At 35.5% G+C, this 16,026-nt stretch overlaps 1 protein-coding gene across 1 annotated transcript; it reads left to right on the top strand.

Moving 5' to 3' along the window:
* Positions 1-1,003: 1,003 nt before the first annotated feature.
* On the top strand, positions 1,004-10,773 carry GCG (glucagon). Its single transcript, XM_008054077.2, has 6 exons — positions 1,004-1,247; positions 4,150-4,250; positions 5,809-5,970; positions 7,644-7,781; positions 9,478-9,621; positions 10,279-10,773. Exons 2-6 carry the CDS (start codon positions 4,159-4,161, stop codon positions 10,283-10,285), a joined length of 543 nt encoding a protein of 180 aa, XP_008052268.1. The 5' UTR covers positions 1,004-1,247; positions 4,150-4,158; the 3' UTR covers positions 10,286-10,773.
* The last annotated feature ends 5,253 nt before the right edge of the window (positions 10,774-16,026 follow it).

The raw sequence follows: 16,026 nt of genomic DNA, 5'->3' as shown, positions 1-16,026 counted from the left end.
CTGTAATGTCAGAAATTAAGGCAAACATCAAGTGTAACATTTACTCACCCCTCTCATTTTACAAATTAGGAGTCAGAGACATAGAGTATATGACTTGATGAAGGTAACACAGCTTACTGGTAACAGCAAAAATAAAATTGAATTATGCTGGCACTAGTTCTTTTGCTGTCTGTGCAGTTTATTTACTATTTTCTATTTCTCCAAAGTGACCAAAATAATTTCTGCTGAATCTTATAGATCATTAAAGGACTGAGTGGCAGCTCACTAAAGGCAGGAAACATGACAAGTATCCATCTCATCTCAACCATTTTCCTCATTCTTTTGTGACATAGTGCCCCATACTCTTAACAGTAAATTTAGACTTTAAAATATACATTAGAAGGAAAAATAAAAATGAGATTCTATCTCATTAGCATCACCTATTTTGTATGTTTAATCTTCATTTTGCTTCAGCTTTTCTGCCTGAATCTAATTTATTGAAACAGAACACATTAGGTCTTAATTGACATCCTTAAATTGCCCACAAAAAATCACACTGATTAATTCCATGTAGTGGGGAATAGAAGATTTTTAATAGGTATATGCTGAATGAATGATTCATTATTTGAATCGATGAATTAATAATTGATTATTTATATTCAGGTAAATTCATCATGACGAAGTAGCGAACCAAAGGACTTGTAAAACCTCAAACGAGGCTATGTACAAAATAGACTGGCCATGTGCTGTGTAATTTCAAGTTCTTTTGTCTTCAACATCAAAATTCACTTCGATCGCCGGAGCCCAGCAGGTCGAGGCTGCGGTGGCCGGGAGCAGCCACTGCACTCCAGTCTGGGCGACAGCGTGAGACTTCAACTCAAAAAAAAAAAAAAAAAAAAATTCACTTCAGAGAACTTCAGTGATTTTCATGTCTGATCAAGAGTAGAAGGTGAACTTCCAAACTGCTAGGCACAAGAGTAAATAAAAAGTTTCCGGGTCTCTGAGGTCTCACCCAACAGAAGTGTAGAATGCTGATGAGCAAAGTGAGCAGGCGAAGGAAATCATTGGTAACAAAAACTCATTATTTACAGATGAGAAATTTATATTGTCAGCGTAATATCTGTGAGGCTAAACAGAGCTGGAGAGTATATAAAAGCAGTGCTCTTTGGTGCAGAAGTGCAGAGCTCAGGACACAGAGCACATCCCAAGTTCCCGGAGGGAGCTAGCGCGCTCACCACCTGCCCTGTTCCGCCCCACGGTATTAGAAGGTAAGACTCAGATGTGACTGTGAACTTGTAAATCCGGTTTGGGGTACAGTTAAGTATTTTTAAGAGAGCAAAGAATTATGAATTAAAGTGTTGTTCTTTCGAAGGGAGAAATTGAGACCAAAAAGTTGCATCAAATGCATTTATGTGTACTTTAACATAGTGAAGCCGCAAAGTGAGTCGGAGAAATAATTCAATGCAAAGATATCAAATATAAGGAAAAACAAAGATTCAAACCCATGCACTTGTGACAAGACTTAACTGTTATGAGAACTGCATTTTAAAATAAGTGGTAACATTTTGAAGAATAAATATTTTTCCTTGGATTTGATAGATGTGTATACTACTTTGAACAGAAGGCGCCTTTTAAATTAAGCAGAAATGTGTCCATTAGAGAGGCTATAATAGTAATTTCTCTTTACCAATTAAAACCTCTGGTTTTTCAAAAGAGCCTATTCAATACTGTGTTTCAAATATTTAAATTCCTGATGTCTATCAAAGAATCAAAGTCCATGAAATCATCTCTATGTAAATAAGACATAACATACTTGCGGAAAAATATCTATTATTGGGAATCTCTTTGGATGGATCTGAGTAAAACCATAGATTAATAATTATTTGCTTTGTGTTGAGAACCAATAGAAATAAATTAAATCTAAAATAGCTTCACTCTGGAATAAAATTTTAGTACATCTCTTTAGATTAAACTTCTAAAGAAAAAGATCAAATTTTCAAAGATCTTCAATTGGAGTATATGCTTAAGTAGTGTGTTTTTCCATATATACTGAGGACCTATTAGATTAAATGAGCTAACCAGTTTTAAAAGCATTTATGTGTCTTACAGTGCAAATATATTTAGGGATATAATATAACATCTCCTTTCTTAGGTCTAAGATTACTTTTTCTGAAACACTTCGTACTATACTTTCCTTTTAAACTTATGAAACTCTCCTTAGAGTACCTAAAGAGGGGAAACCAATTGGAAATTATTTTTATTGAATAAGATTTTGATACTAAAGTAGTATATTTACTTTCTCATTATTCCAACAATTAATTAACTCATTCTTCACTATTAATTACCTCTATTCTTAACTTTTTCAGAATTTGATAGACTTTCATGAAACAAGTGAGATTTTAAAGAACAATTTTTTCTTTCAGAGGAATTCATTTGATTGCTTGTATTAAACGTAGAACATTAACTTTTTTTAGAGTTGTTTCTTTTTCCATTAGCTTCCAAAGTTGCAGAATAACCCCCTGCTTTAAATCTGCTCCAATGGAACATAATAGGGCAGTAGGTGACACTGCAATAGGTGACACTGCAAAACTTTTAGTGACTTTAAGTGAGAGAAATTATTTAGGACTAAATTAACAGTTTTCAGTGTGTTATAAGAAACTTTCCAAAGTGGTATCCTAAAAAGAAGTACTTTAATTATTAAATATTCCTGAAATCATGGATATTATAGTAGAGAGTTATAATTAGAAGACACTACCTAAATATATGGCAAGGTTTCCAAAGTTTTCCAACTGACTTAAACTGAAGCATAGCAAAACACCAAATTAGTAATTTAATGTTGATGAATGAAGAAGGGTGAATATATCATTCCTATCATGCCGCTTTGTTGAATTGACCTCTTAATCTATAAAAACTTGTTTTTTTTAAAGAGAAGAGATACTGCTACAGGTATTATGATCTCTATGTTTTAGTGCTACAGATAGTAAATATGGCTAGGATGGTAAGGGAAAGATTGATAGTTTAAAAAGATAATATTTGTAAAATCCTTATTCCAAACCAAATGTCATTTGCTAAAAATACTCATTCAAATTATTTATGGATAAGCACAACCAAACTTGGATTGAGAACTTCCACTGCTCAAAGGAAATACTACTGGGTTTGAAAGTAGCAGAGGGAAGTTCATGACAAATACCGGACTTGAGGTTTTCCATTCAGAAAATGGATAAGCTTGCTCTGGACATTCTGTCCCACATTCATCTTGGTCCCAGTCCCCATTCACGTCTTTGGCATCCTATGGCTTCACAGGGCATCTGCTTGTGACACAAGGACAAGCAATCAGGTGTGTCCTAGAACCAGGTCTTGGTGTCACTAGCAGTGAAAGACATGTTCTGAACTCAATTCGATTATAAAACAACCTGGGGACTTCCAAGACTTCAGAAGCAAGCACTAATTTTCTTTTTTATAGTAATCTCTTAGTTCCTTAGTTGTGATTGTTCACGTTGCCAGAAGCATTAGTTCTTGTTGCAAATTGCTTGTCTTTAAAATGATTTTTTCCCTTTAATTTAGAACAGGTCAAAGCACCCTAAAATACCTCAAATCTGTTGGCCGCTTTATAATTACAAAGTCTAGACCAAGTTACACTATTTAAAATATAAATGAATAATACATCTGAACCGACAGCTGGTATGCCAAGTTGTAGCCTGAGGCTGCTTTAAGATGGTTGAAATGCAGTATAATGTAAATGCTTGGAAGTGAAGGACTATTAATTGAAAGCCAGACTGATAGTGAAGGGGGTGGCATGATGGATAAGGTGCCATTCAGGCTAACCATATGTAGCATATCATCTACAGTGGGTATTTTAAATGTTTATTGTGGACATTTTAATTTCCAGTCTGGAAATGAGCCTTCTAATCATTAACAGAAATGTCCTACATTAATGTAAAAGCTTAAACTTATCTTTTGTATCCTTTTTTGCCTCCAAAAAACTCTGGGGAAAAATATAATCCACTATTTGAAATTAAGCTGGAAATACAATCAGAATAAAATAGAAAAGACTAGCTGTTTCTTTTATTTTTGATATTTACCTAACCAAAATAGAACTAATATAGTCCGACATGTTTAAACATGGTTGTCTGTCCTCCCACGCCCCACCCCCACTCTGTGTTCTGACAGGCAGCAAAAATGAAAAGCATTTACTTTGTGGCTGGATTGTTTGTAATGCTGGTACAAGGCAGCTGGCAACGTTCCCTTCAAGACACAGAGGAGCAATCCAGGTATTAAATCTCTAGACTTGAACTAACATAGCATTATGGTTAAAAGAAAGCTTGTGAAAACTATGGTAAGTGAATAGGCTCTCAGTAATTTTGAGTAAATATACTGAATAATTTTCAAATGTTTAAAGTATCATTGTGATGAAAGCAGACTTTCTGGAGTATAGATCAGAGGATGTGTTTTTTTTATGACCAAAGGGGTGAGAAATGTTGGAAAACATGTAATATGGGCAATTATAGTTCTTCGAATTCTTCAGATGATCCTATCTATCCATTCATTACTCACACACTGCATAGTAGATTATTTTAATTATTCACACCAATTCTTTTCTCTTTTTTATTCCTTTTAAAAAATCACAACGTTTCTTGCTAATTGTGAAATTCATACATGTTCATGATGGCAAATATGAAAAATATGCAAAAAAACCTAAGTATGCAAAATTCTATTGTCCAAAGAAAACTATTCAAACTAAAAATATTTGAGGTGTTACTTTCCTGTACTCTATACATGCTGTATATTAATATCTCTCAGCTCATTATATGACTGTGTATCATGCTTTTCCTCTTAACATTGCAGTATTAGCTTTTTATTATATCATTAAAAATCTATTAAATATATTTAATGGCTGAATATTATTTCATCTCATAAATACATGATATTTATTTAGATATTCACCTTCTACTGGACACTAAGAAGTCTTCAAATTTTCCCACAATGAATGTTGCAAACAACATTTTACAGATACAGTTTTCCCTACATTTCTTACTATGTTTTGTGGATAGATTCCTAGCTGTAGAAAGACTGTGTCAAAGGGTTTGAATGAGCTTAAATCTTTTATAGTATATTGCCAACTTGTTTTTCAGAAAATGTAAGCACATGCACACTCCCATCAGCAGTACAGAAACACCTCTCACACTATCCTCCCCAGAGTTTAATATTTGCTAATTTGACAGGTAAAAATAGTATCTCATTTATGAGCATTAATCACATTGAGTGTTTCCCATATATTTCCCATGCCAACCAACTGTTGATTATTAACATAGGATTATTCATTATACAGTTTCAAATTAGAAAGTGTGCTTTTTCTTGCCTTTTTTTGAACTTTCAATTGTCTTCCTTCTGCTATTAGCTACCATATAACTAGGTAATTTGTGCTGTTTTTATATTAATATATGCAAAACAAAACTGGGAACATAAATCTTCTGCCCAAAACAAAGGATCTGGAATTCTTCACTCTTTTACATTTTCAAGTCACTGTTCTCTTCTGTCATTATTAGCACAGTCATGGATAGATTAATTAGTAAAATAAAGATTTATTGTATCCTATTTTAGAGAAAAGAAGGCAGTTACTAGAGTTCAAAATAAGAGTACATTCCATTTTACTAAATCTATGGGATTCCCATGACAAGCTAAGCAAGAGCCCTCTAAACTACCTACTGAAATACTCTAGATTCCTGCCTTACTGCTTCATATGATCCTGCGTTTTCTAGTGATGGAGCTTCTCAAATGAGTTCACTCTTGAGGAGAGAATTATGCTGCACCAATTACTTTTCTTCACAGATCATTCTCAGCTTCCCAGACAGACCCACTTGATAATCCGGACCACATGAATGAAGACAAGCGTCATTCACAGGGCACATTCACCAGTGACTACAGCAAGTATCTGGACTCCCGGCGTGCTCAAGATTTTGTGCAGTGGTTGATGAATACCAAGAGGAATAGGTAAGAATCTAAACCTGTTCCCAAACTTGCACATGGATGTAATAAATATGTATAAAATTTCTCCTGACATTCTTAAGTTATAATGCATATCAAACAGTGTCCAAAAGCTCTTTCAATTTTGATAATATGCAGGTTCAAGAATGCTATCCTTTGTGTTGTGACTCTGAATGTATCACCCCTCTAAACACCTTTACCCAACCTCCAATATGCCATAGACTTTTAATTATTTTCCCAACTGTGGTCTTAGCAATGTTTACTCGCTTACTCATATTCCCTTAAAATTGAAAACTGACTTTTGTGGACCTACAAGTTTAGGAAGCTAATTCCTACCAAAAGATAGAGCAAATATAACATTCCCTTGTGGGGCTCAAACCCGTGACTATGATCACATTAAAATTATTCCCTAGCCAAGGGTAAGGGATGGAAACAGATGTATTCCTTTTCTTGTAGACTAAAATCCAAGATATGCATTTAAAATTACAGCCTAGCTGTACAGCATAAAGAGAGAAGGCAGCAAATAAGAACACAAGCCTATCGTAAGGCATACATTTTAATGTTCGATTTTCTTTGACGAGTGTTGGGTTTTTTGCTGCATCTAGGCTACTGTAGGAAATTATCCGCAAGGGTTTCACAGAGATGGTGGAATTTCACAATCTTTTTTGGAGGATGGCCCACAAGGGGAAGGGAGTGATGCATACAAAGTAGCTGAAGGAATCTAATCAGGAAATCAGGAAAAGGACATACATTTGTCTGGATAGAATACAGAAAGGAGAGAGAAGGAGTGTATTCAAGAGAGCTCCAGCAAGCAGGAGGACAGGAGAAAAAGAGTTGGTTCTAAAGTAGAGGGTACACTTACAGGAAGATGGCTATCAGGGTCAGAGCAGAGCCTGGGAGAAGGTTCTGTCAAGGACTATAGTGAAATGTGAGAAATCACAAATTTATAAAAATGAAAACAACAGTCCTGATTTTCTAGAATGAGAATGCCATAACTTGGCAAATTAGTGTAAAGCAATCCTCATGCTCAGGCAGTGTCTGCCATGTGTTTAAGACGAAATCTTCCAGGGGTAATATGTGCCAGGGAGACTGAAAGCAGCTGATGGCCCACCTCCACAGAGTGCTCTGCACACACTTGAGGCTGACATGGGGTCATCATACTTGAGCACACTTGAGGCTGACATGGGGTCATCACCTTCACTTTCTTCATTGCAAGCAGATCACACATTTTCTTTAATACACTATCATGTGGTCCCTTTGATGACATGTCAAGATGGTCCTTTGCTTTCCTTCGAATCAGTTAACTAACTCTGACTCCATACTAATAATAAACAGCTGCTTTGCTTGAGCATAGCATAGCACAGTGGATAGCCTGTTCCTGTTGAGACTGAACAAAAAGAATGCCGCCCAAATAACCAGCAGCACAGATAAGAAGGAGTGGTGCAGATGTGTGCTGGGAAGGGAGGAGCTTCAGCCCCTCCATTGTTGTCTGCCCTCTCCCACCAAACTTCAATCCAGATAATTAATGTAGCTTCAAGACAAATCCCTTAGCAACCCTCTTCTAAACTCCCTAAGTCTTTTCTATATAGAATCCTGAACCCAAAGTTGCCACTGCTTATAGGTGAGAACCATATTGCCAAAGAGACAGATCTTCAATTTAACTTTCACATTTCTTTCAGGAATAACATTGCCAAACGTCATGATGAATTTGAGAGACATGCTGAAGGGACCTTTACCAGTGATGTAAGTTCTTATTTGGAAGGCCAAGCTGCCAAGGAATTCATTGCTTGGCTGGTGAAAGGCCGAGGAAGGCGAGAGTAAGTCTGTACATTCTTATTTGACATTTTTTTCCTTGATGCAGAAAATCTAAGACTACAGTTATCTATATATGGATCTGGATTAGAAAAGCAATTAGTACAGTCTCTCAAAGTAAGGAAATAACTCCTATTGGTAACAAACAGTATACATAAATCTAGTCCATTTTATTTTTTGGCAAGAAGTATTAAAAATAGACTCAAAGAGTTTACATTTATATCCCCCATTACAGTTGTCTTATAATTAGGTATTAATTCATTATCCAAACTGAGACATCTCTGAGAGTAAATAAGGTGCTTTGGATAACTACCCTGAAACAAGTTTAAATTAGGACTGTCCTGGAAAAACTAGAGATAAGAAAAAAGAAGAAATAGTGCTGAAAACTTTAAGCATTTAAATAAAACTTTTAACATTTAAAGTTTGACTCTAAGTATTTACATATATGATCAACATATATTTATGTGTTAACAAATATTCATATAAAAATGTGATAAAGACTGAAAGGGAGCAAAGTAAGATGTTAACAAAATCATACCCAAAGTATAGCTATATAGAAACTTCCATATATTTATCACAAACTCAATTTTTTACGGGGCTGTCATATAGATAGCACTAAATAATCAAAGTTGAAAATGAGAGTAACACTTTCAGTTACTTGCTTAGATTTTTTTTTTTTTTGAGTTGGAGTCTCACTCTGTCGCCCAAACTGGAGTGCAGTGGCCGCTCCCGGCCACCTCAGCCTCGACCTGCTGGGCTCCGGCGATCCTTCCAAGTAGCCTTCCAAGCCTCAGCCTTCCAAGTAGCCAGAATTACAGGCATGCGCTACCACGCTCAGCTGATTTTTTTATTTTATTGTAGAGATGAGGTCTCGCCGACCAGGCAGGTCTCAAACTCACGGGCTCAGGCAATTCACTCACCTCAGTCTCCCAAAAGTGCAGGATTACAGACTGAGCCACCGAGCCCGGCTGACTTGCTTAGATATTAACACAACCAAACAAACCCCTGAACTATCTTATTTTCTCATGACCATTTTGATTGGCATTTGAAATATGTAGGACAGAGAATTTATGTTCAACTCTAATTTTTAAATTAGATTTATAGCAAGCTTACTGAGACTTACAGAGATCTCAAGATTAAAGGGAATTGGTATAGACGTTGATTTTTAAAACATTAGCAATCACACTTATAAAACCAATGGTAAAATAGTTGCTTACTTGAAAATATTTTGTAGTGTTTTAAAAGGATACCAAAAATTCTGCTATGATACACCAGTGAAAGAGAGAATCTAATATAGATCAAGCATTAATCTCTTGACACTGCACTTTAGAAGGCTGTTCAAAAATCTCGAGTTTTACAGGGTGCAATATATTTTGTTGAATTACAGAAAAATTAATAGTCTCAATGATAGCTTCTGTGTTGCCAATATACTAAAAAATCTGAAGCAACCTGGAATATTGAAATGGGTGTGAAGTTATATAGGCTTCGTTTTAGATTCCCAGCTCCGCTACTTCTTTCTGTCTTTCCAACAATCACCAGTTCACACGGGTTTTTATGAGGTGTTTCATAATAGGCCCGCTATAAATAGAATCCTTTACCATGCTCTCATTGACACTTATGCATGTTGCCAGTGGTAGGCAATTCATAATCATTTACTTAGAATGTCTAACCAAATGTTAATTTTAACTCTCATTTCCTTAGTTTCCCAGAAGAAGTCACTATAGTTGAAGAACTTGGCCGCAGACATGCTGATGGTTCTTTCTCTGATGAGATGAACACAGTTCTTGATCATCTTGCCACCAGGGATTTTATAAACTGGTTGCTTCAGACCAAGATCACTGACAGGTGACTACCTTTTAGTCAATTCTGAAAACCATCAAAACTTTCATAAATGTTGATTTTCATGCTGCTACAAGTTGTTCTCCATGTGATAGAGACAGTCGGCTATCTCTATCTAATGCAAATTATGCTTGTTTAAATAACATATGAATACATCATTATATTCATTTTTATCATTATAGCTTTTATCCATTTACTCATTTATTCTAAAATCATTTACTGAGTGCCTATGAGAGACAAGATTCTAGAAACACAGATATGAATGAAATATGGAAATATTGTCATTCACATATTAGTTTCACATTAAAAGTTGTTATATATGCTAAAATTTTAGTGCAAAGGTAAAATGCCATATATATGATAATAAGTACTTAATTTAATAATCATAGTAGCAAAAATTGAACACCAAAAAATAACCATTTACCTTGATGAATTTTAATTGTATTTCATAATTATCCACAAATCTTTAATTTTTTTAATGGGCAAGTCTTAGAATAAATAATCTTTAAATGAAAATATTTTTATATAAAAGCTTGAGGGATTTGCAGATGAAGGGACTGATAAACACGTATTAAAATAAATTAGTAAAATATTTTTTGGATAAGTTCATAACCATTTGGTTATTATAGTTATGTTAAATCATTGTCTTTTTTTTATATCTAGGAAATAAGTCTGTCACTATTCAAGACCATCTTTACAACATCACCTGCCAGTCACTTGGGATGTCTAAAATTTTAAGTTCTGTAAATTTAAAAGGTATATTCTGAAGCCATATTGCTTTGCATGTCAATAAATACATTTTCTTTTAGCACTGTGTAGCCAAAAGATTGTAAATGTAATAAACTATTGTCAAAATATTGCTAAAATATCAGCTTTAAAATATGAAAGTGCTGGGTTCTCTTACTATCTTCTTATTTTGGATAAAGCACCCCAACCTGTTTACATTGAGCAACGAAATTATTTTTCTATAATATAATTTGTAAATGGAAATTATTCCAATCACAACCTGTCTGCACTATAATAATAGGAGACAAGGAGGACTAGGGGCTACAGTAGTTAAACTGGAAAGAGAGCTTTCTTCTTGAAACATTTGTCTTAAAAATGCTCAGCTTTCAATGTATCAAAGATATACTTAAATAAAATTTTCAAACTTCTTTATCATTGTCTGTTTTCTTTCTATGGATCGCCCTTCTTCATGCTTCACTCCTTCCAAGCACCTAAGCAGGTAGCCCACAAGTCAAATCTGGGGTTTAGACATAACTTCGTGTTTTGAATGACTGTGCAGAACTTTAACATTTGAGCCAACATTGAAAAATCAGTGCCTTTTCTATAAAACTATTGATTTCTGGTTTATCTTGAAAAAGTAGGTCATCAGGCAACATTAGACCCCAAAGGCAAAACTCTCCTGTAGCTAAGGAGCAGCTGCCTCTTTCTAAAGGGTCAGGTGCTCCCCAGTTCACTATAACATATATAGTGCTCCTAACACACCCCCCACACATGCTCACACACCTTACCACATAGTATACACATCTAGACACTTATTTCTGGCCCACTTTGCACCTGCACCTGCATGGCACCTGCAGACATTTGAGTTGGCCCATCATGCCCTCTACTCTGGTCTCCCTGTCCTGCAATGGCCTGTATCTTAGGCCAGTCTCATGCCGATTGCCACGCTTGAGATTTTTATTTGCTGTATGCAGCATTGCCAACTGTCTTTCTCTACATATTGTTCCTATAAGGTAGACTTACCTACCAGTATGATTCCAAAGTTTATAAGTTACTTATATACTTTGATCAGCAGTAATGAATTTCAAGTAATATCTGTAATAATCGCGCTCACCCATTTACATAATGATGAGCTTTTCCTGAACTGGGTAGAAAATTTAAGACTGAACTATCTAAGTAAGGTTACTGCTAGCTGTAGGATCCTGAGTTAGCTATAGGATCATTTAAGGTCTCTGGTACTAAATTCCTCATGTGAAAAAATAAGATTAAAATTGTCTAATCACAATTATATCTTCCAGAAGTTTTTGTTTATATCTGTATTTGTCTTATGATGAGGTTTCAATAAAAATAGGATCCTGAAGTGCTCATCCTAAAATGGTTGTCATTAAGCTGCTCGGGGCAGATGTTACCTTCCTATGTATCACAATTATCTCTGTCAACTTCTCCAGAACCCAAACCATTATAGCTTCCTCTAAAGCATCTTGGTGAGGGAGGTTCACAGGCTACACAAATATATTTGCGAAGTAGTTTCATTTCCTTGTTTTTCAGTTAGAAGATGGCTACGTTGATTGTTAAGGCATTCATCCAGTAAGATCAAAGTACAATATTTTTCACAGGTCTTACTGAAGGAGCTCAAGGCAATTCACTGATATTCTCCATGTTTTCTTTTATGCAAATTGTTGCCTTTGCCACCTGGATACTAGTTACCCACAGGTGACCCAACATGCCCCCTTAAGAACTGAAATTTTATTTGGAAACTGAATACATATGTGTGTGTGTGTGTGTGTGTGTGTGTGTGTGTGTGTGTGTGTGTGTGTCTGTGTGTTCGTTCACATGACACCAGAGTCAAAACCTATCTGCTGGCTGGGGTGAATGGAGGTGGGGAGCCATAAGACACTGAGTGTGAATCAAGCCCAAAAGAGCGTCGAGGTCAAAAACAGAGAAGATGAATCTGCCTTAAGTTGAAGAGGCAAACTAAAAAATACCACTAAGAAAGAAGGAGCCGGGCTCGGTGGCTCAGCCTGTAATCCCACGCCTTTGGGAGGCTGAGGTGAGTGGATTGCCTGAGCCCGCGGGTTCGAGACCCGCCTGGGCAACTTGGTGAGACCTCATCTCTACAATAAAATAAAAAATTAGCTGGGCATGGTAGTGCACGCCTGTAGTTCCAGCTACTTGGAAGGCTGAGGCTGAAGGATCACTGGAGCCCAGCAGGTCGAGGCAGCAGTGGCCGGGAGCGGCCACTGCACTCCAGTCTGGGTGACAGAGTGAGACTCTGACTTAAAAAAAAAAGAAAGAAAGAAAGCTGAGGAAGTGAATGAGGAGTCATATAAGCGTAGAAATTAAGTTAGTATATCAGTTAGGTATTCTGTTTGACTGTGTGTAATATAAATCCAATCACAGAGACTAAACTAAAAAGGTTACATTTTATTATTATTATTATCATTATTATATATTTTTTCACAAAATGAGAAGTCCAAGGACAAACATACCAGTAATAACTCATGGTCTTTTTCTTCCTGCTCTTTCCTCACTTACAAATGGCTTTCCATCCATAGTACTCCCAGATTGAAATTGGCCTGCCCCACCTCTAGCTTCTGTCTACTTTCCAGGAAAGATGACAGAAAGAAATAGAAGGCTAAGAAGGAGGAGGCAGAGAAAGGGGAAAATGGCAAGAATAAATGTATGGAAGGAGAATTGACAATCAGGAAGGGAATGCACCAACTAAGAAAAAGCAAAACATTTCCCAAAATACCCAGCATATTTTCAATAATGTCTTTTTGGCCAGAAATGTGTCCCATGACCTATCCCAAGGGAAGTTAAGAAATATCTTTCAGGTGGATAAATTGGGTCCCAGACAAAATCAGGATTCTATTAGTAAGAATAAAGGAAAGAATGAATAATATGTAGGCAACTAAAATTAAGAGGCATATTTTCCCAGCTCTCTAGCTACTCAAGGCTCATTTTACAGAGTGTCACCTTTGTAGAATGGGGCTTTGTTGGCTTAATTTAAGTCCAAGCAGGTTTACAGAACCCTGTATTCCCTCCAAATACAAAAGAATAAAAAGAAAGCATCCAACAAAGATATTATTGACAAATATTCAGCATAAGATCTGCAAAACAGTTTATTCTTTAACTGTAGAACTAAGGTTAAATATTGGGAATAAACAAATAAAGGAGTCATGTTGAATGAACACAGTATTTTATTAATGTAAAATACTGTATAAATACTCATTTATTAAGAAGAGTATTACAGAATTGAGACTAATATGTTATATTAACATAAACAAATTTAACTCACTCAAAAGAAAAATATTATCAGAACAATCAATAATGCAAAATTCAATTTTATGCTGCACACAAAAGACACACAAGACAAAAATATTTAGGAACAATAAAAATAAAAGCAAAATGGAACTAGGCACATGTAAATATAAAAGAAAGCAGGGATTGTACTCTTAGTATCAGAGAAGGTAGAACTCAAGAAAAAAAAGTTAAAAAAAAACTTTAAAATGTTGCATTATGACTCTTAAGGTATATAATAGTTATTAATATCTGTGCACCTTCCAACACATTAGCTATTTTCACAAAGCAGAAACTACATAAGATTCTTTTCTTTTTAAGTTTTATTTTGAAGATGTGGGGTACAATTCATGGTTAGGTTTACAGTCATTGTACAGATAAAGTTTGGGCCTCACTTTAATCCCCACTTTGCCTGGTTTGAGATCAGGTACCCTTGTTGACACAGTGTGCTTCCTCCTTCCCCCACAGTTTCCCTCTGCTAATCCTTTTCGTGTAGTTTTATGATCATTGTTCAGGGCTCACCTATGAGTGAGAACATGTGGTACTCAGTTCTTTGTTTCTATGATAGATCACTGAGTATGAAGGACTCTAAATCCATCCAAGTTGCTGCGAAGTTCATAATTTTGTCCTTCTTTATGGCTGCATATTATTCCATCATGTATATGTACCATATTTTTTTTTATCCTGTCCACTTTCAGTGGGCAGCACAGTTGGTTCCATGTTTTTGCTATTTTGAATAATGCTGCAATAAACATGTGTGTGCAGGTATCTTCTTCATAGAGCGATTTGAGTTCCTCTAGGTATATTCCCAGAAGGGGAATTGCTGGGTGGTATGGAAGATCAATTTTTAGATCTTTTTTTAAATTTAAAAAAAATTTTTTTTTATTTTAAAGATGTAAGGTACAATTCAGGGTTAGGTAAACAAATGGTCATAAGAGTGAGGAAGAAATCGGTGTCTCAGCCTGTAATCCCACGCCTTGGGAGGCTTAGGTGAGTGGATTGCCTGAGCACGCGGGTTTGAGACCCACCTGGGCAACTTGGTGAGACCTCATCTCTACAATTTAAAAAAAAAAAAAATTAGCCGGGTGTGGTAGCACGTGCCTGTAGTTCCAGCTACTTGGAAGGCTGAGGTGGAAGGATCGCCGGAGCCCAACAGGTCGAGGCTGCGGTGGCCGGGAGCGGCCACTGTACTCCAGTCTGGGAGACAGAGTGAGGCTCCAACTCAAAAAAAAAAAAAAAAAAGAAAAAGAAAGAAAGAAATACTCAGAAATGCACCCAAAATAAGAGATTTAACACTCTTCTCCTAGTCTAAGATAGGGGCAATGAAGCAAAAAGTAAGTTGCATAAAACATCATCAATAAGGTAGATCTCATAGATCAAAATTGAACCATGAATCCTAATGAAAGAAGATACATGTTCTCCAAGAGTATAGGAAACATACACAAAAATAAATCACATAGTAGGCCATAAAAAGAAAAAAAATCAGTGTTCTTTGTCCATAACACAACAAAACTAGAAATGAATAAGAAAATCATTTTTAAAACCTCCTTATCACTTGGACATTAAAATACATGATATTAGGCTGGGCAAGGTAGCTCATGCCTGCAATCCCACTTGAACCCAGATCAAAGCTGCTGTAAGCTAGGATCACACCACTACACTCCATTCTGGGTGACAGAGGGAGACCCTGTCTCAAAACAAACTAAAATACATGATATTATACTATACTCTTGGGTCAAAGAAAAATTATGAAACAGTTTCCAAACTTATAGAAAATGCTAATAATAAAACTATTACATATCAGAATCTAAATGATATGCTAAAACAGGACTGCAAGGAAAATTCTTACCATGAAATGCTTGAAAAATACAAAAAATTTAAAAATGAAAATAAATGGATTAAACATACAATTTATAAATCTTGTAAAAGACTAAGGTAAACAGAATTATAGGTTAAAAATGAATTAACTTAAATGGCAGAAAATAATGAGATAGGTAAACAGTAAAACTTATGATTAAATAAAATTGTTGATTCTTTGGGGTGCTCCAACAAAATAGACAAATGACTGAAAATCCTATTTTTTTTAAAAAAAGCACAAATATCAAAATAAAAAGTGACAAAGTAGAAATAATATCAAAGTAAAGGTTTTTTTTTAAAATGATGAGACTAAATTGAACAATGCTATGCTAATATATTTAGAAATTTAGATTGAAAAACTTTGTAGAAAAAACAATTTGCCAAAATTGTCCCCAACATAGATGAACAATCTAAGGAGATTATTTTCCAGTAAAGAAATACAAAAAGTTTTAAACTATTTCATTAGAAAAAAACACCAAGACCAAATGGTTTCACAGTGGACTTCTAGTCAGCCTTGAAGCATCAGAT

The sequence above is a fragment of the Carlito syrichta genome, unplaced genomic scaffold (genome assembly GCF_000164805.1).
Source record: "Carlito syrichta isolate Samal-C Ts95f unplaced genomic scaffold, Tarsius_syrichta-2.0.1 Scaffold289015, whole genome shotgun sequence".
In the NCBI taxonomy this organism is placed as follows: Eukaryota; Metazoa; Chordata; class Mammalia; order Primates; family Tarsiidae; genus Carlito; species Carlito syrichta.
This window is presented reverse-complemented; position numbering and strand designations above follow the sequence as displayed.